Below are 20,158 nucleotides of genomic sequence, written 5' to 3' on the forward strand. Positions count from 1 at the left end.
AATCTGTGTGAATAGGCTAGAAAGTAATTAGCTTTCATTAAAAAGTAAATGAGAATGCTTTAAGGAAAGAAAAAAAAAGCCATGTGGAAGAATGTCTTATAGAAGAAAAATAGCATGAATTCCACATAGTATGTAGGATACAGAGTTAGCTATATTATATAACTGATATAGAGAGGAAAGTGTTTTCTGTTCTTAAGAAAGAAATTTCTATACCATGATGCAGAAGTAGACTAAATTTTGCATAATTTTGAGCCATTGTTAGAATGTGAGAAGAGAACCTCTTATTTTTCAGAGGTGCACTCATTGTGACAGTATAGCAGCAGAGGCAGTATTAGTATAAGTCTCATTGAAAAATACTATGTGGTCATAGTTAAACAACACATCGAAGACTTCTTATGTAAATAAAAAAGTAAATGTTATGAACCGTGGTAACTTAGAAGTAAAGACATTACTAAGCAAAGCTGTAAGGAGGAAGATGGTTCAGGGGAAACAAATAGTAAGGGCTTAAAGAGTGAGAGATAATGTCTGCAATTGATGTAACAAGAAATAGATGTTTGAATATGTTATTTTAATCGTTTTCTTCTGGAAATTTTTACACATATACCAAAGTAGAAGGAATAAGGTAATAAACCCACATGTATTCATCACCCACTTTCACTCATTAATATCATGTGGCTGCTTTGTTACTGCCCTCACTCTGCTCTTCCCCTTTCTTCCTCCAGCCTGTAAGATTATTTTAAAGCAAATCCCAGATATTATACCATTGAATGCTATTTTTCCGAAAGCAATAAGGATGTTACTTTTTAAATATAGTAACATCATCACCCTAAAAATTAGCCATGATTCCTTGAGACCATGAAGATATCCACTTAGGGTTCATCTTTCTCCTAAATGACTCATTACAAGGTTTGTTTTTTTTAAATAATGATAAAAGTGTCAATTCACAAAGAAGATGCAACAATCCTAAATGTGTATATACCTAATAACAGAACTGTAAACTATCTGCAGCAAAATTGACAGAACTAAAGAAGAAAATACACATATACAGAATCATAGTTGGGGATATGAACACACCACTCTTGGTAAATGATAAGATATGGCAACAAACTTAATTAATGTAATATAATGTTACACTCACTTGCAGAATACATTTTTGTTTTTAAGTGGTTCCTGGAATGTTTACATTCTCTCATTCTGTCACCCAGGCTGCAGTGGCATGATCTCGGCTTACTGCAAGCTCCACCTCCTGGGTTGATGTCCTGCCTCAGCCTCCCGAGTAGCTGGGACTACAGGCACCTGCCACCATCCCCGGCTAATTTTTTGTATTTTTAGTAGAGATGGGGTTTCACCGTGTTAGCCAGGATGGTCTCGATCTCCTGACCTCATGATCCATCCGCCTCGGCCTCCCAAAGTGCTGGGATTACAGGCGTGAGCCACCATGCCCCATTGTTCATATTATTTATCAGGAAAATTTCACATTTCACCAGATGAGATTAGTTGTAGAAGACTGACAACACCAAAGGTTGATGAGAATGTGGAACAGCTGCAGTTCTCACAGACTACTGATAGGAATGTGAAATAGTATAACCACTTTGGCAAAGAGTTTCGCAGTTAACATATACCTACCTTTAACAGAGCAATTCCAGACCTAGGTATTTACACAAAATGACTCATTTAGGAATACGTATAGCAGATTTACTTATAGTAGCCCAAATCTGGAAACAACTCAAATCTTCATCAATAAGAGGATAAACTCTTTTCATAGAGTGCATGACTAGCTGTAAGAGTGAACTACTTGTACATGGAACAACGTGGTTGAATCTCGAAAACATTATGTTGACTGAAAGAAGCCACACACAAAATTGTACAATCTGTATGACTCCATTTATATGGAATTTAAAAATATACAAAACTCATCTATGATGATTGAAATTAGAATGGTAGAGAGGTTGGGGATTGTCTAGCAAGTGTTGAGGGAACTTTCTTTTTTTTATTATTATTATTATACTTTAAGTTCTAGGGTACATGTGCATAACGTGCATGTTTGTTACATATGTATACTTGTGCCATGTTGGTGTGCTGCACCCATCAACTCGTCAGCACCCATCAATTCGTCATTTATATCAGATATAACTCCCAATGCAATCCCTTCCCTCTCCCCCCCATGATAGGCCCTGATGTGTGATGTTCCCCTTCCCGAGTCCAAGTGATGTCATTGTTCAGTTCCCACCTATGAGTGAGAACATGCGGTGTTTGGTTTTCTGTTCTTGTGATAGTTTGCTAAGAATGATGGTTTCCAGCTGCATCCATGTCCCTACAAAGGACGCAAACTCATCCTTTTTTATGGCTGCATAATATTCCATGGTGTATATGTGCCACATTTTCTTAATCCAGTCTGTCACAGATGGACATTTGGGTTGATTCCAAGACTTTGCTATTGTGAATAGTGCTGCAATAAACATACATATGCATGTGTCTTTATAGCAGCATGATTTATAATTCTTTGGGTATATACCCAGTAGTGGGATGGCTGGGTCATATGGTACATCTAGATCTAGATCCTTGAGGAATCGCCATACTGTTTTCCATAATGGTTGAACTAGTTTACAATCCCACCAACAGTGTAAAAGTGTTCCTATTTCTCCACATCCTCTCCAGCAACTGTTGTTTCCAGACTTTTTAATGATTGCCATTCTAACTGGTGTGAGATGGCATCTCATTGTGGTTTTGATTTGCATTTCTCTGATGGCCAGTGATGATGAGCATTTTTTCATGTGTCTGTTGGCTGTATGAATGTCTTCTTTTGAGAAATGTCTGTTCATATCCTTTGCCCACTTTTTGATGGGGTTGTTTGTTTTTTTCTTGTAAATTTGTTTGAGTTCTTTGTAGATTCTGGATATTAGCCCTTTGTCAGATGAGTAGATTGCAAAAATTTTCTCCCATTCTGTAGGTTGCCTGTTCACTCTGATGGTCGTTTCTTTTGCTATGCAGAAGCTCTTTAGTTTAAACATATCCCATTTGTCAATTTTGGCTTTTGCTGCCGTTGCTTTTGGTGTTTTAGACATGAAGTCCTTGCCCATGCCTATGTCCTGAATGGTACCACCTAGGTTTTCTTCTAGGGTTTTATGGTATTAGGTCTAACATTTAAGTCTCTAATCCATCTTGAATTAATTTTCGTATAAGGAGTAAGGAAAGGATCCAGTTTCAGCTTTCTACTTATGGCTAGCCAATTTTCCCAGCAGCATTTATTAAATAGGGAATCCTTTCCCCATTTCTTGTTTCTCTCAGGTTTGTCAAAGATCAGATGGCTGTAGATGTGTGGTATTATTTCTGAGGACTCTGTTCTGTTCCATTGGTCTATATCTCTGTTTTGGTACCAGTACCATGCTGTTTTGGTTACTGTAGCCTTGTAGTATAGTTTGAAGTCAGGTAGCGTGATGCCTCCAGCTTTGTCCTTTTGACTTAGGATTGTCTTGGCAATGCGGGCTCTTTTTTGGTTCCATATGAACTTTTTTCCAATTCTGTGAAGAAACTCATTGGTAGCTTGATGGGGATGGCATTGAATCTATAAATAACTTTGGGCAGTATGGCCATTTTCATGATATTGATTCTTCCTATCCATGAGCATGGTATGTTCTTCCATTTGTTAGTGTCCTCTTTTATTTCACTGAGCAGTGGTTTGTAGTTCTCCTTGAAGAGGTCCTTTACATCCCTTGTAAGTTGGATTCCTAGGTATTTTATTCTCTCTGAAGCAATTGTGAATGGAAGTTCATTCATGATTTGGCTCTCTGTTTGTCTGTTACTGGTGTATAAGAATGCTTGTGATTTTTGCACATTAATTTTGTATCCTGAGACTTTGCTGAAGTTGCTTATCAGCTTAAGGAGCTTTTGGGCTGAGACAATGGGGTTTTCTAAATATACAATCATGTCATCTGCAAACAGGGACAATTTGACTTCTTCTTTTCCTAACTGAATACCCTTGATTTCTCTTACCTGATTGCTGTAGCTAGAACTTCCAACACTATGTTGAATAGGAGTTGGGAGAGAGGGCATCCCTGTCTTGTGCCAGTTTTCAAAGGGAATTTTTCCAGTTTTTGCCCATTCAGTATGATATTAGCTGTGGGTTTGTCATAAATAGCTCTTATTATTCTGAGGTACGTTCCATCAATACCGAATTTATTGAGCGTTTTTAGCATGAAGGGCTGTTGAATTTTGTCAAAAGCCTTTTCTGCATCTATGGAGATAATCATGTGGTTCTTGTCTTTGGTTCTGTTTACATGCTGGATTACGTTTATTGATTTGCGAATGTTGAACCAGCCTTGCATCCCAGGGATGAAACCCACTTGATCATGGTGGATAAGCTTATTGATGTGCTGCTGAATCCAGTTTGCCAGTATTTTATTGAGGATTTTTGCATCAATGTTCATCAGGGATATTGGTCTAAAATTTTCTTTTTTTGTTGTGTCTCTGCCAGGCTTTGGTATCAGGATGATGTTGGCCTCATAAAATGAGTCAGGGAGGATTCTAAGAGGGAACTTTCTAGAGGGATACAAGTGTTCAGTATCTTAATTGAAATGGTGGTTATGTGGATATATACGCTTACCAAATTTCATCAAATAGTTCATATAAGATACGTGTATTTCATTGTATGTAAATTTTTATCACAATTGAAAATACATTATCTGGCATGATGGTACTTTTCTCTGAAGTTAGATATAATGAGAATTAGAAAGTGGTGTGTTTTAATTTTAAGCTCATTTAATATGTGCATATAATACCTTGATTCAAAATTTAAATGTAGAAAACAAATTTTGGATTCTTCTCATAAGTAGAAAAATTTTTTAAATGTCTCTTGGTTTTAGTTTTTTAAAGTAAAATTTGAATGCTGAATTATGTGCCAGGTACTGTAGTATGCATTTTACATGTGCTATTTTACTTAATCCCCAAAACATATTCAGTGATTAGGTCTATTTTTCCTTGGAACAACAGTAGTGGAAACAGAAGCATCAAAGGGAAACAGAAGCACCAAGTGTTCGATTAATATTCCCAAATTATTATGGAAAGAGTCCTAAGCCAGAAGTTAACTGAGTTTTAATGTGAATTTCCTAGTATTTTGTTTTCTTGAACGTCATTTTACTATACCTGTTTAATTAATAATTCTATTAAATCTGTTTCAAGGGTATTTTAATGAGCTAATTTTTAATACATTTTCTTTTATTAAATAACTTTAATTTTTTCAAGGAGTAACTGTGGTGACAGCTGCCGTGGTAGAAGTACATTCACGTGCCTCACTAGTTAAGACAACACTAAACATGAGCTTCAAAACTGATTATCTCACCATGGTGCTGTATAGTCCAGGTCCTAAACAAGTAAGTCCAGGAAGAAAAGAAAATGTATTTTCACTTGTGAAATTTGCATAGGTAGATGTTTTTAAAGTAAAAAATGTTAATATTTAACATGTATTTTGTAGTCTGTCCCTCTGAGAAAAATGGTTGATCTTTTTACTTTAATAATAATTGTAACCATTTCCCTTTTAAATGAGTTATCTATCATGTAGCTAATAATATGAAAAATAAATTGTAAAATTAAAGTGATATGTATGTATTTTTGGCCTTTCATTAGAGCCCTTTGGAGACAGAGAATTTTGATGTTTGTTATAAGCAGAGGCAATACTTTGTAGTAGTTCATATCATAAAATACACTTTAGACTTGTGTTTCTGTGTAATTTTGTATTGATTTCTCCTTTCATAGGCTTCCTTTACAGATGTTCGGGATCCTTCTCTGAAACTTGCTGAATTTAAATTGGAGAATATTATAAGTACTTTAAAAATGTATACAGATGACTCAACATTTTCTTCCTTCTCATTAAAAAACTGTATTTTAGATGATAAAAGGCCTCATGTCAAGAAAGCAACTCCTCGGTATGTATTGTAATAATGTTCTAAGGTTTTACTTGAGAAATTGTTGATATATTTTACAGAATTCATTTCCAGAGTTGCACGTTCATTTTCTGAGTGCATCCTAGGTTCCTTAAAGCTTCAATTCAATCAACTCGTAGTACTCAGTTAACGTTTAAAATGTCCTGGTTCTGTTATGTGCTATTCTTAATAATTGATAGATTGGTTGAGTAAATAGAAATAATCAGTGCAATTAAATTGGTTTTTACATTATTTAAATTACATTCTCTAATATAAATTATTGTTAATCTATGCTAATTGCAATGGGAAGTACATGAAAAATTGAAAAGAAAAAATATCCTGAGATTCAAACTCGTAATTTATTGAACATACACTTCCTAATTTATGATACATTTGTGTTTCAGAAATTTGTAAGTTCGATGTTTGGAACACTTTATGGATCTTCCCAAGAGACATGACTTCAGAATGCTTTTTTTTTTTGTCAGTGAAAGAGATAAGAGGTCTTTAAGTTTTACTCGTATGTTTGATTACTTCTAAGTTACTCATGTAAGGAATTGTTACTGTATTTTCCAGAATGATAGGACTGACTGTTGGTTTTGACAAAAAAGACATGATGGATATAAAGTACAGGAAAGTCAGAGATGGCTGTGTGACTGATGCAGTCTTTCAAGAAATGTATATTTGTGCAAGTGTAGAATTTCTGCAGACTGTTGCAAATGTCTTTCTTGAGGCCTACACCACAGGCACTGCTGTAGAAACCAGTGTGCAAACATGGACTGCTAAGGAAGAAGGTTAGTTATTGGCTAAAATATTTAATATTTGTTTTATTGAAGTGCTACAACAGGGCTTACCTTGATTAGCCTTTTAGATCATCAAGGTAAATGCTTTAAGAAATTAAAATTTTATTTTTCAGAGTAGAAGGAAAACCTTAATGTGTTTTCTGGGAGGTTGTATAGTTAGCATTTTTTTAAAGGTGTGAATATGAAACCTATGTTAGAATAAGTAATTGTACTTCTCTTCAGGCAGTAACATGAAGGAATTTGTCTAGTGGAAAAAAACAAGCGAGCGAATGATGAACCAACCATACCTTTTCACAGTTAAGATAATATTCAATTTAAAGCACTCATGTATTTTTCTTGTATTTACTCCTCACTTTTAACATATGGTTTCTCTATTATCTTTTTGTAATATGTCATTTACTATGGTATAGTAGAAAGAGTATCAAGTTGAGAGTTGGAAACTAGATTAGTGTCTAGGCTTTCCAATTAAATAGTGGAGATTTCCCCCTCATTTAAAAATGTTCTTATGCCTATAGCTTCTTCAAATCTTTACTAAGGGTTGTAGTTGATTCGTTTGGAATCTAAGATTCTTTTATTTTACTTTTTACTATTATTTCATTTTATTATTTTCTTATAAATAAATTATTCATAATATATAGCAAATATTTTAATTTATTAATTTATTTTTATTTGTTTTAGTACCTACGCAGGAATCAGAGAAGTGGGAAATTAATGTTATTATTAAAAATCCTGAAATTGTGTTTGTGGCTGACATGACAAAAAATGATGCTCCTGCCTTAGTCATTACAACACAATGTGAAATTTGCTATAAAGGTAACCTTGAAAATAGCACAATGACTGCTGCTATTAAAGATCTCCAAGTGAGAGCCTGCCCGTTTCTTCCAGTCAAGAGAAAAGGCAAAGTCACTACTGTGAGTTAACTATCCGACCATCTGCTTAATTGTAAACTGTTTAGGATGTAGTGGATACCATTTTAGGAAACCAAAGCTACCTACATGTTTTCCAACCTTGCTCTGTAAAATGTCTTTCTCTCTGCTTAGAGAGCTTAGCTTAGAATGTTATTGACCAGCTTTGAAACTCTTTCATTCTTCCAGATGTTGCTCATTATTGTTACTATTTGTGGGAATATTCTCAGTAAAAAGTTGGGTTCATCTTGATGCTTTTCAGTTAAGATCTTATTTTGACTTTCTAATCATGTCAATTCCAAATAGCTCTTTGGACTTTTAAGACTTTCTGCCAGTTGCTCGCTGTGTTGTTTCAGTTTTATTGCTTTAATTTTTTTCTCCCATTTGGATGTTTTTGCTCAAATAATGCGTTTTTCCTTGTCTCCATGTAACATCATTTGAACTTTCGGCCATTTGCTTTGACATAGTTCACGTTGATACTTTACTCTCTAGTAACCTCTTGGCCTTCCTCCTCTTTATAACTACTTAAAATTCATTCCTTTACAGACATCTTTTCAAGTGAACTGACTGACTCCCAGCAAATACTTACAAAAATATTTAAACTTCTAAAGGAGTAATAGAAACATATGCTTTTGTTTGTTTCTTTGTATTTTTTTCATGATGCTTGGTATGCATCTACAGAAGCATAAATGTTCTAAACATTGTCACCATATAAATATAAGATGTAATTTTGATACAGTGAATACATATATATTAGTTAGGATGTAAGATAAACTGTTGCCCACATTTGCAAGACAGTTGGCCCTCCACTAAGCAAAGAGAGAGAATAGAAAATGGAGGGTATACCAATTCTCTCTTAGGTTTTGACTTAGAAGTTTTACATATATATTTCTTCTGTTCACATCTTTTTTGGCTTGAACGTAGCTATATGACCACACTTTGCTGCAATAAAGGTTGGAGAATGTGGTATTTTTTTCCGAGCTACCTTGTGCTCAGATGAAACTTATATTACTGTGGAAGAATAGAACAGATATTAGGTTCTAGAGGTCCTTCCTATGGGATAATTAAGGAGTGTATTATTAAGTAACTTTTTAAATAGTTATTTTTACTAACTCGTTTATTTGACATACCTATTACTAGGAAGGTCTTTAAATAGAAATATTTTTATATGCAAACATTAGTTTAGTGGTATTGATTTTTCTCTCTTAGGTTTTGCAGCCCTGTGACTTGTTTTATCAAACTACTCAGACAGGTACAGATCCACAAGTGATCGATATGTCAGTAAAATCCCTGACACTAAAGGTAAATTAAAATATAATCATTTGAATATTCAGTGCACTTAAAAAAAGTAGAAAAGCCTAGAAAGTTATTATAGCAAGTCTTTTCATTGTTAGGCAAACAAAATAGATGTATTTGTGTTTTTGAAAATATATTTTTATAAGATATTTACAAAGTAACATTATTTAATACACATTTTATAATGAATGTTATTCTGTATTTTATTATTTACATTTGTGTGGTTAACATTTAATATCCCTAATAAATATTATTGAAATTATTTTATACTTCATCAGTTTAATAATATCTACAAGATTCGTGTAAATATTTTAACAAGTCACAGTTATGGTAATTTAAAAAATTGTATAAACAATAGTTTCTACTATTTTGTGGGAGTAATGTTAATTCAGTATTTAATTTCTCATAATCCTTCAGCAAGTGTATTTTTCTTGAAGTAGTATGTTTCAAAGTATTTTGTATAGGTTTATCATTAGTTTTTTTTCCATTTAGGTTTCACCAGTCATTATAAATACTATGATTACCATAACTTCAGCACTGTATACAACTAAGGAAACCATCCCAGAAGAAACAGCTTCTTCTACTGCACATTTATGGGAAAAGAAGGATACAAAGACTTTAAAAATGTGGTTTCTTGAAGAATCAAATGAAACTGAAAAAATAGCTCCCACAACTGAATTGGTACCCAAAGGCGAGATGATAAAAATGAACATTGATTCTATTTTTATAGTTCTTGAGGCTGGAATTGGTCATAGAACAGTGCCTATGCTTCTGGCAAAGTCACGTTTTTCAGGGGAAGGCAAAAACTGGAGTTCCCTAATAAATCTGCACTGTCAGCTTGAGCTAGAAGTAAGCATATTTTTCCAGTTTTATAACAGATAATGATACATATGGAATATTATGGAATCTTATGTAGCTATTTAAATTAAACTTATTGTAAATATGATGTTGGGTCAAAAACTTTTAGAAAAAAGTTTTCAAATTTTGCCCTTGAATAAATTGCTTTTATGTATACATTCCTTTCACTTTTAAAGTACATATCCACATTAAGTTTCTATTTCAACTGATTTTATCAACTTAAAGGTAATATATTATTCGACAGTTGTTGATTAGATTGAGAATTCTTTTTTTTAAGAGTTAAAGTTGAGGCTAGGCCCAATGACTCACACCTGTAATCCCAGCACTTTGGGAGGCCAAAGCAGAAGGATCGCTTGAGCCTAGGAGTTCAAGATCAGCCTGGGCAACATGGTGAAACCTTGTTTCTACTAAAAATACAAAAAATTAGCCAGTGGTGGTAGCTCACACCTGTAGTCTCAGCTATTCAAGAGACTGAGGTGGGAGGATCACTTGAGAATAGCTGGGAAGTCGAGGCTGCAGTGAGCTGAGATCGTGCCACTGCACTCCAGGCTGGGGGACATAGTGAGACCCAGCCTCAAAAAAAGAAAAGTTAAAGTTGAATATCTTGTTTTTTTTTAAGGATATAGACAGAATTTCTGAATATGTGGATAATAATCTCTTCTGATAGAAATATAAAGAGTTAGAAAGATATGCCTTATACTTTTATATAATGTAGAATCAAGGAAAGATGCTTTAAAGGGGGTTTTATCTGGACTAAATTGTGAAGAGCAAATATATACTATGAAGTTAGCCAGGTGAGGAAAATGCTGAGGGAGTGTTTATAGGAAGCTACTGAATGGCTTGTAAACTGGTTTTCATATAGAAGAAGTAACAGGGCTAAAAAACATGATGGGAAACAGGATGGAAGATCATTTTTAATTTAAAAAATTCTCTCTGTAGGTGCATTATTATAATGAAATGTTTGGTGTATGGGAGCCTTTGCTTGAACCCTTAGAAATTGATCAGACTGAGGATTTTAGACCATGGAATCTTGGTATCAAGGTATATATATATATATGTGTGTGTGTGTGTGTATATATATGTATGTATTTTAAAAGACTACTTTTTTAAAGAACAGATTTAGGTTCACAGCAAAATTGGGAAGAAGGAACAGAGATTTCCCATATACCCCCTACTTGTGCACATGTATAGCTTCCCCCTTTGTTAACATTCCCCCATCAGTGTATATTTGAAGTCTGAAAAAATTTTCCAAAATTGAAAATGTTTATACCATACTAGACACTTTATTTTAATCACAACAAACTTCAGGTTGTCTCATCGTGGGCCTTGCCCACATGCTTCCTTGTTTGCCCTCTTAATATAATTTTCAAATCTCAGGCCAATGTTCCCTATGCTTCTAATACAATTATGTAACAAGTATTATGTGCCAGATACAACAACTCTTGGAGGAAGATAGAGTTTTAATCCCTAGTTTGACTTGTGAAGGCACTGAGCCAAGGGACGTTAAGAGACTTCTTGAAGTAATAATAGCTACAGAGTGGAAGAGGTAGGATGCAAATCCAGCTGCAGAGGGGTTAAATCCACTCTAAACCACTATGCTATAATGCCTCTGTCATCTTCTTGTAAGTTGTTGTCTATCCTGAGTTTCCTTCATCCTCTGGGGAGGTGTGTATGTGTGCGTGTGTGTGCAAGAATGTATCTTATTTGTTCGAAATATATTGTGTTTTTGTATAATCATGAGAATCAAGGCCTTTAGATGGATGAAATTTTGCTTCTGAAGTAAGAGACTGCAGAATTACTCACATGTTTCCTACCTAATAATGACTTGGTCAACCTGCAGACAGATTTTCAGTGGCTTAAAGCCAGTTAAAGGAACAGCAAAGGTGGCTAGCTTAGCATGTTGAGCTCTTTTCGTATTAGATCATTTAATTTTATTTTCCAGCTAATTTAGATGAAGGATTTGAAAAGGAATTCCTTGGTGGTTTTTAGGTTAGAATACACATGGTCAGTGGATCTGTGACTCCTAAAAAATGGTAAAGGGTATTGATTCTTATGAGCTCTAGGTTTATGTAACTGTTCTGCTACTATTATCTGCCTTTGTAAGTCTCCATGTTTCTGTTATGTATTATTAGCATGACCAATACATTAAGTTACTTTTTTCTGAGTTTTTATGTTGCTTTAAAGTATGTGCTTTTATATTCAGATGCCAGGTACACATAGTAATTCTAGGTCTTTATTTTTCCTTCTGAATTATATCTGCCAGTTTACTATCACTGAGGATGACATGATTTATTTTCTCTAATATTTCTGTCCTGTGTGACCTTAGTTGGCTGATGTCCAAGTAATTTCAGTAAGGCAGTAGAACTTACTGAAATTAGAAAAGGTAAAATGTACTGATCTCTCCAATGTTGTTATTGAGATTTGTCTAGTTATGTTGTGTTCCTAGAAATAATTTTTTCTTGTATTTCTATAATTTATCATTTTAGATGAAAAAGAAAGCCAAAAAGGCCATTGTTGAGTCAGATCCTGAAGAAGAAAACTACAAAGTTCCAGAATATAAAACAGTCATTAGTTTCCATTCAAAAGACCAATTAAACATTACATTATCCAAATGTGGTCTTGTGATGTTAAATAATTTAGGCAAGGTAAGAAAAGAAATTTGAAACTTTAAATATTGAGATACTTGTCTGAGTTGATCTGTCTGTTGAATAAGAAGTTTAATGACTTAGTTATTTGTCCTTTGTCCTCTACCATTCTCCTTGTCATTTAATTTTATACATTTCATTTTATTTAAGTTAACTCTTTCTTATTAGGCATTTACAGAAGCTGCCACTGGATCTTCAGCTGACTTCGTAAAGGATCTAGCACCATTTATAATTTTAAATTCCCTTGGACTTACTATCTCTGTTTCGCCAAGTGATTCTTTTAGTGTACTCAGCATTCCTATGGCAAAATCATATGTATTGAAAAATGAAGAAAGTTTAAGTATGGATTATGTCCGAACCAAGGACAATGATCATTTCAATGCAATGACTAGCCTAAGCAGCAAACTCTTCTTCATTCTTCTTAGTAAGTAGTTGCTATATTACCTTCCTGGGGCTTTTTTGTTTTAAATTACAATTTACATGTTATTTTACTCTTTTGTAGAATCTTAGCAAGGTTTTGTTTTGTTTTGTTTTGTTTTGTTTTAATCTCCTTTCTAATAGGTCAAGAACTGTTTTTTGTCTTTGCAGTGTCTTGGTTGCAGTGTGTCATTACCAAAACTTTGTATTCCAAACTTTTTCTTTATCCACTGCATTATTCAGAGCATGGCAGTTTACTGCGTTGTTCTTGGGAGGAAAAGTATTAGATCTCGCCCTCGTTCAGCTTTTATAGACCGTAGATGTTTAGATGTTTGTGGGGATTCTTTTATTCACATTTGGTATCACTTGATAGTATTCCACTAGTTTTGCAACTGAATGAATTCAAAGTTTGAATTCATGCAAATGGCAATTTTTAATGGTTTTAGGATTTGTAAATAGTTTTTTTTTTTATGTTCTGCCTATTGAGATGAAGGTTTTTTCCTTTGTCTTTTCTGCTTCCTAGAAGCTTTTCATTTTTATTGGAGGTGAAATATATACATTCTTAAATTATCTTAATATGTAGTCATTGTGAAGTTAAATAGTCCCAAAGCCTCACCTACACCACTTTTTGATACTCTGGCATTTAAGTAGTTATTGAGGAGGGCATCATTTAGAAGATTAATTAGACATGGGAGGGTAGGCTACTAAAATAGCTTGTGTTTCTAGTTAGAAAATAACATGTAACAGGTGTTTCAGATATTGTCATAATGTTCTAATTAATGTTCTCATAAATTTTACCTCTTTTGCATTTTTATGAATGGGATGGTAAATGGAATTTATGCAAGTAAGTAATTTCATCCCCGATACAACATGTATTTTAGGTAAATATATATAAAATTTTGTATAATCAAGTCCAAGATATAAAGGAAAAGTGACACAAGTTGTTGGAAAAATTAAAAACAAAAATTGTAGCCACCTTGATATTTACCAGTGTCTACCAAAAGCTATTATGCTCTGGTTATTCTTACAGCAAGCCAGAGATCAGTATTCTTGTATTTTATAGTACTTGCTCTCATTACTCATTTTGGAAAGGTTTGCTATTGTTGTCTTGGGTTAAACTCCTGAATGGGATTTTTTAATGAACGCTGTGGAAATATATGGTGGCTTCTTAAAATATCCTTTTCACGGACTATATCTGAAGACTTTAGTGACTATTATTTATAAGTTTAAGAATCATCTGAAATTTCTAATATATAACATACGTAAAATTAATATTTAATGAATTATAATAAAAACTTTTAAACATACTTATTTAATTTAGCACCTGTTAACCATTCTACTGCTGATAAGATTCCTTTAACAAAAGTGGGACGACGTCTGTACTCTGTAAGACACAGAGAGTCTGGAGTTGAAAGATCTATTGTTTGTCAAATTGATACAGTGGAAGGAAGTAAGAAGGTCACAATTCGCTCCCCAGTGCAGGTATGAAATGATCAATTTTTGGGGATGTCCTGTTATGCATATCTGTGTGCTAATAAAATTTAAAAAAGAGAAAAACACCAAAGCAAATTATTACTGAAAGAATATAAACTGTAACAGAAATACAGCTGATATCAAAAGAAGAGTCACTACCAGCAGTTGCGCTACTCAGATATGACCAGTGGTAGGAATTTGTTTGATATACTTCTTACAATTTTTTAATAGGAATATTTTGTAAAATCTTCTTAGTGTATTTTTTATAAATAAAATACTCATCAGTGTTTTGCTTTCGGTCTTTGTAATGTATTTATATCCTTTCTATTTGATTAGATAATTCTTAGAGAAATAAAAAAATTTTACAGCTTTGTTGAGGTATGTACAATAAACTACATATATTTAAAGTTGATGACTTTTGACACAAAAATCCACCTTTGAAACCTTCATCACAGTCAAGGTAATGAACACATTTATTTCTTAGAAAAATTTTCTATTTCCCCACTTTCCCATTCCCGGGCATCCACTGATCTGTCCTCATTGTACATTAGTTATATGGCCTAGGACTTTACATAAGTTGAATACAGTACAGATGGAGTTTGACTTTCATTCAGAAGAATTTTGTATGTGTATCCATGTTGTTACATGCAGTTACATGTTGTTTCTCAGTAGTCATCTTTATATGGATATGCCACATATCCATTTTGAGTGAACCTTGGTATACAGTGTGAGGTTAAGAATTGAGGTTTTGTTTTTTTTTTCACCATATGGATTTTTTTCCAGAGGATTCTAGTTCCTTTTCATTTTTCTTTAAACTTGAGAATCAGGTTATCAATTTTATCAAAAATCTGGATAAAATTGGCTTGTCTTTTAATGTTTTAAATTCTGATTACTCATTGGTAGTGTTTAGAAATACAGGTTATATTAACCTCTATTTGCAGTCTTAACTAGACTCACGTATTCTAGTAGATTTGAGTAGATTTAGATAGTTACGATAGTTGCAAATTAAGACATTTTTACTTTTTCCTTTCCAATCTGGATGTGTTTTATTTTATCTTATTTATATTGCCTATCACACTGGCTAGAATACAATTCGAGTAGAAGTGGTGACGTCTTATGTTTTTGCCTTGTCCATTCTTTCACCATTAAACATGATTTGTGCTGTAGTTTTGTAGATGTCTTTTCTTACATTGAAAACATTCCTGTCTATTCCTAGTGTACTGAGTTTTTATCAGAGTCAATTTTTGTATTGTGTCAGATGCCTTTTCTGTGCGAGAGGAGGATACATTTTTTCAATTGTTAGTATGATGAATTACATTCACTGATTTTTTTAAATGTTAGATCAGCTTGCATTCCTAGGATTAATCTCACATAATCATGACGTCTTACTAACCTTTTAGTATATTGTTGGATTTTGCGTTTATATTCGTGAGGGATATTGGTCTAGAGTTTTAATGTCTGTCTTTCTGTCTTCCTTTCTTTTCTTGAGTCTTGCTCTGTGCCGAAGGTTGGAGTGCAGTGGTGCCATCATGGCTCACTGGAGCCACATTCTCCTGGGTTTAAGCAATCCTCCTATCTCAGCCTCCCGAGCAGCTAGGACTATAGGTGCACACCATCACACCCGTTCCCCCATCTTGCTCCGCCTCTCATTGTTTAACTTTTTAACTCATTAAAGCAGCAGTCCCCAACCTTTTTGACACCAGGGGCCTGTTTCATGGAAGACAGTTTTTCCACAGGTTGGGGGCTGGGGCATATGGTCTCAGGATTCCTTTCTGAAGAATAGAAAGCTCCACCCATGTGTGTCCCTGTCCCCTGCAGGGACACCAAGTTAACAACTATCTACACAGAAAAAACACCATAAGAAACAAAAATCAGGCAAGCACTCACAGTACTGGATTTAACCTCAGATCATCAGGCATTAGTTAAATTCTCATAAGGAGCATGTAACCTAGATCCTGTGCATGCACAGTTCGCAATAGGGTTCACGCTCCTATGAGAATCTAATGCTGTGGCTGATCTGACAGGAGGCAGAGCTCAGGTGGTAATGCTCTCGAGCCTGCTGCTCACTTCCTGCCGTGCAGCCCACTTCCTAACAGGCCACAGACTGGTACCAGCCCATGGGTGAAGGGCTGGGGACCTGTGTGTTAAAGTGTATTTAACGTGAGGTTTCTGTAGGCACCATGTAGTTGGACCTTGTGTTGTTTTTGTTTTTTTTTTTTTTAATTTAACCTAATTGGAAAATCTGTGCCTTTTAACAAGGATAATTAAACCACTTATATTTAAAAGTTGTTGTTGATGTCGTTGGGCTTAAACTTGCTAATTTTTTTTTCTATTTGTCTCATTTGTTCTTTGCGTCCATCTTCCTTTTGTTTTCTCTTTCTCTTTTTTTTTTATTAATTGAGCATTTTTGTTATGAATTCATTTTATTTCCTTGTTGGTTATTGGCTGTATCTCTTTATACTTCCTTGCCTTTGTTGTTGTTGTTGTTGTTGTTGTTGTTACTTTAGGGCTTTATTACGTACATATTGTATTAGTCTACCTTCAAGTAGTATTTTGCCGCTTCACATACAGAATCACAACTTTAGACCAGTATGCTTCCATTTCTCATCTCCCACATTAGTATAATTATGTTCATACATTTTTGTGTCTATGTATGTTAGCCAAAACCCCATAATACAAGTTACTATTTTTCTTTAATGAATTATGTTTTAAATTGGTTTAAAATACAAACTGTATTTGATATTTATTATCACTTTTTCTTTCAGTAAGCTCACAGCGTGGATTTGCTGATGATGAATTCTTTCAGTTTTTATTTCACATATCTGTGTTACAGATATTTTCACTGGGCCTAGAGATCTAGATTGGCAGGGTTTTTTCCCCATACTTTAACAATGTTGTTCTGCTGTCTACTGTATTGCATTGTTTCTGATCAGAAGTCTGCTTTTTTTCCTGTATTTGCTCTTCTACAAAATGTGTCAACCTTTTCTTTAGCTGCTTTTGAGATTTCTTTTTTCTTTATCATTGGTTTTAAGCAGTTTGGTTATGATGAATCTTAGTGTAATTTTCTTCATGTTCCTTGTATTTGGGGTTTACTGACCTTAAAATCATGGATTTATAGTTTTGATCAACTTTAGAAAACTTGTTGCCATTGTTTCTAAAACTTTTTCTGTCTTCGTCCTCTTTTCTCTCCTTTAGGTTCCAGTTAGGTATATATTGGGGTGTTTGAACTTGCCCCAGAGCTCAGTAATGCTCTGTTTGTTTTTCCTTTCAGCTTTTTACCCATTTCTTTTTTGATGGTTTCTCTTGTTAAGTCTTCAGTTTCTCTTTTCTTTTTCAGTGGCCAATCTGCTGTTGACCCCATCTGATATATTTTTCTCAATAGTACTATGAATGTTTTTGGTTTTTTATTTTCCAGTGTCTCTTTTTAGCATACTTAGTCTTCTGTCTTTTTAGTGATATTGGATATAATTTTAATAAATGTTTTAATGTCCTTGTCTACCAATTCTATTACATGTCAATTCTATTACGTGTCAATAAAATAAAACATCATTTTATTGATGTTTCTTTTCATTATGGTAATTTTTTCATTCCTTTAATGTACCTGGTAATTTTTTATTGGTTACCTAAAGCTACTGTATATATCAGAACCAGACTTTGTTCTTCCTGTTTCTTTTAGGCAGATCTTTACTGAGCCGTAGATAATCTACACATGTCCTGGTCATGACTCAGCTGAAGTTTTGACGTGGAGGGGACACTCAATTTTCCAGGATTCGTCTGTACAGCTTTTGCCTCTCCATGCAGGTCTCTCCCCTCCAGTACAATATGCTGTGAATTTCAGTCACATTGGCTTCCCCAGATTTTCAGATCTTGTCTCTTCAACTTGGCTGCCTGCTTCTCACACAGCAGACTAGAAACTCACTCTCCAGACAGCAAGCTGGGTAGTCATAGCTAATGTAGCTTTTTCATTTTTTTTCATTTTTGTTTTTCCCTTGTGCTGCCTACTGTGCCTTATCTGAAACTGTGGTTTGATGTTTGTTGTTTGTTTTCCTGCTTTTTAGTTGATTAGGGTGGGAAGCTATATCTGGTCCCTGTTATTCTAGCATGACTGAAAACAGGTATCCCTTCTCTTTCACTTTTTATTTAGGTAACTATTTTAAAAGGTGACTAACAGCCGCAGTCATTACTGTTGATTATTTTCCCACATAGTTACATAGTTCAATGTGAATTTTGAATTTCTTACAGGTACTTTGTATAGACATATTTCATTGCTTCAAATGTATACAGCAAATAATTTTTCTAGAATTAAAAATAGAGTACAGTTAAGATTATTCATTTATCAAATTCTTAGTTCTCCTGTTTCATATGATGTTTTTAAAGTAGAATTTGGTAAGATATAGAAAGATTATGAGAAAATTGTTTTACTAAACAATTTGTTATTATCTATTCCAAAGATAAATATGAGTATTTGGAGGTTTTCTGATTATTATGTATATATTAATCAGAATAATACATTTTTGCCTGATCATTTTTTGCTACTCACTGGATGAGATACCATTTTTTTGCTACTCACTGGATGAGATACTCTTCATACTTTTCTCTCTAAAGAAAGTTGCAACAATTCAGTCACCTCTTCAGGCCCCAATTCTAATTCTAGTTCTCTTGCTATATCCACCATATCTGCAGTGACTTGCTCCATTGAAGACTGAATTCCTCAAAGTCATCCATGAGGGTTGGAACCAGCTGGTAATGTTGTTATTTTGACCTCCTCTCATGAATCACAAATGTTATTAATGACATCTGGATGATGAATCCTTTCCAGAAGATTTTCAATTTACTTTGCCCGGATCCATCAGAGGAATCATTATCTATGGGAGCTGTTGCCTTAAAAAATGTATTTCTTAAATAATGAGACTAATATTATTTAAGTCAAATATACAATATTACATATAATATTAAGAAGTTGAAATTACTCCCTGATCCATTTGCTACAGAATAGATGTTGTGTTAGCAGGCATGAAAGCAACATTAATCTCCTGTACATCTCCATCAGAACTCGAGTGACAATGTGCATGGCCAATGAGCAATAGCATTTTGAAAGGATTTTTTTCCTGAGAATAGGTCTCAGTAGTGGGCTTTAAAAATTTGGTAAACCATGCTGTAAACAGATGTACTTTCAAATTCAGGCTCTGTTTTTCCATGTATAGAGCACAGAGTAGAGTTAGCATATTCTTAAAGGCCCTAGGATTTTCATAATGGTAAATGAACATTGGCATAACTTCAGTTCACTAGCTTCATTATCCCTTAACAAGAGATTCAGACTGTCCTTCGAAGCTTTGAAGCTAAGCATTGACTTCTCTTCTCTAGCTATGAGAGTCCTAAATGTCATCTTCTTCCAATAGAAGGCTGTTTTGTCTAGTTTGGAAATCTGTTGTTTAGTGTAGCCATCTTCATCAGTGATCTTAGCCGGACCTTCTGGATAACTTGCTGCAGCCACTTGCCGCTTCACTTTTCACTTGTATGTGATGCAGGTGATTTCCTCCCTTAAACCTCATGAACAAACCTCTGCTTCCAACTTTTTTTCTGCTACTTCCTCACGTCTCTCAGCTTTCATACAATTGAAGAGAGTTAGGGCCTTTCTTAGGGGAATGTTGTAGCTGGTTTGATCTTCTATCCTGTATTAGGCTGTTTTCATACTGCTGTAAAGAACTGCCCAGGACTTAGTAATTTATAAAGGAAAGAGGTTTAATTGACTCAGTGCAGCATGGCTGGGGAGACCTCAGGAAGCTTATAATCATGGCGCAAGGCAAATGGGAAGCAAGGCACCTTCTTCACAAGGCAGCAGGAAA

General features: G+C 34.3%; 1 protein-coding gene across 1 annotated transcript in view; it reads left to right on the forward strand.

Annotated features, from left to right (window-relative positions):
* VPS13A (vacuolar protein sorting 13 homolog A) overlaps nt 1–20,158 on the forward strand; it is a 235,165-nt gene that overhangs the window by 126,113 nt on the left and 88,894 nt on the right. Inside the window, exons 33-42 of the mRNA XM_026453057.1 lie at nt 5,242–5,369; nt 5,752–5,921; nt 6,492–6,709; nt 7,397–7,629; nt 8,833–8,925; nt 9,412–9,768; nt 10,717–10,818; nt 12,264–12,422; nt 12,591–12,846; nt 14,161–14,321. Of these exons, the coding sequence (XP_026308842.1) occupies nt 5,242–5,369; nt 5,752–5,921; nt 6,492–6,709; nt 7,397–7,629; nt 8,833–8,925; nt 9,412–9,768; nt 10,717–10,818; nt 12,264–12,422; nt 12,591–12,846; nt 14,161–14,321 (1,877 nt within the window). The remainder of the gene's footprint in view (nt 1–5,241; nt 5,370–5,751; nt 5,922–6,491; nt 6,710–7,396; nt 7,630–8,832; nt 8,926–9,411; nt 9,769–10,716; nt 10,819–12,263; nt 12,423–12,590; nt 12,847–14,160; nt 14,322–20,158) is intronic.

The sequence above is a fragment of the Piliocolobus tephrosceles genome, chromosome 14, assembly GCF_002776525.5.
Source record: "Piliocolobus tephrosceles isolate RC106 chromosome 14, ASM277652v3, whole genome shotgun sequence".
Classification (NCBI taxonomy): domain Eukaryota; kingdom Metazoa; phylum Chordata; class Mammalia; order Primates; family Cercopithecidae; genus Piliocolobus; species Piliocolobus tephrosceles.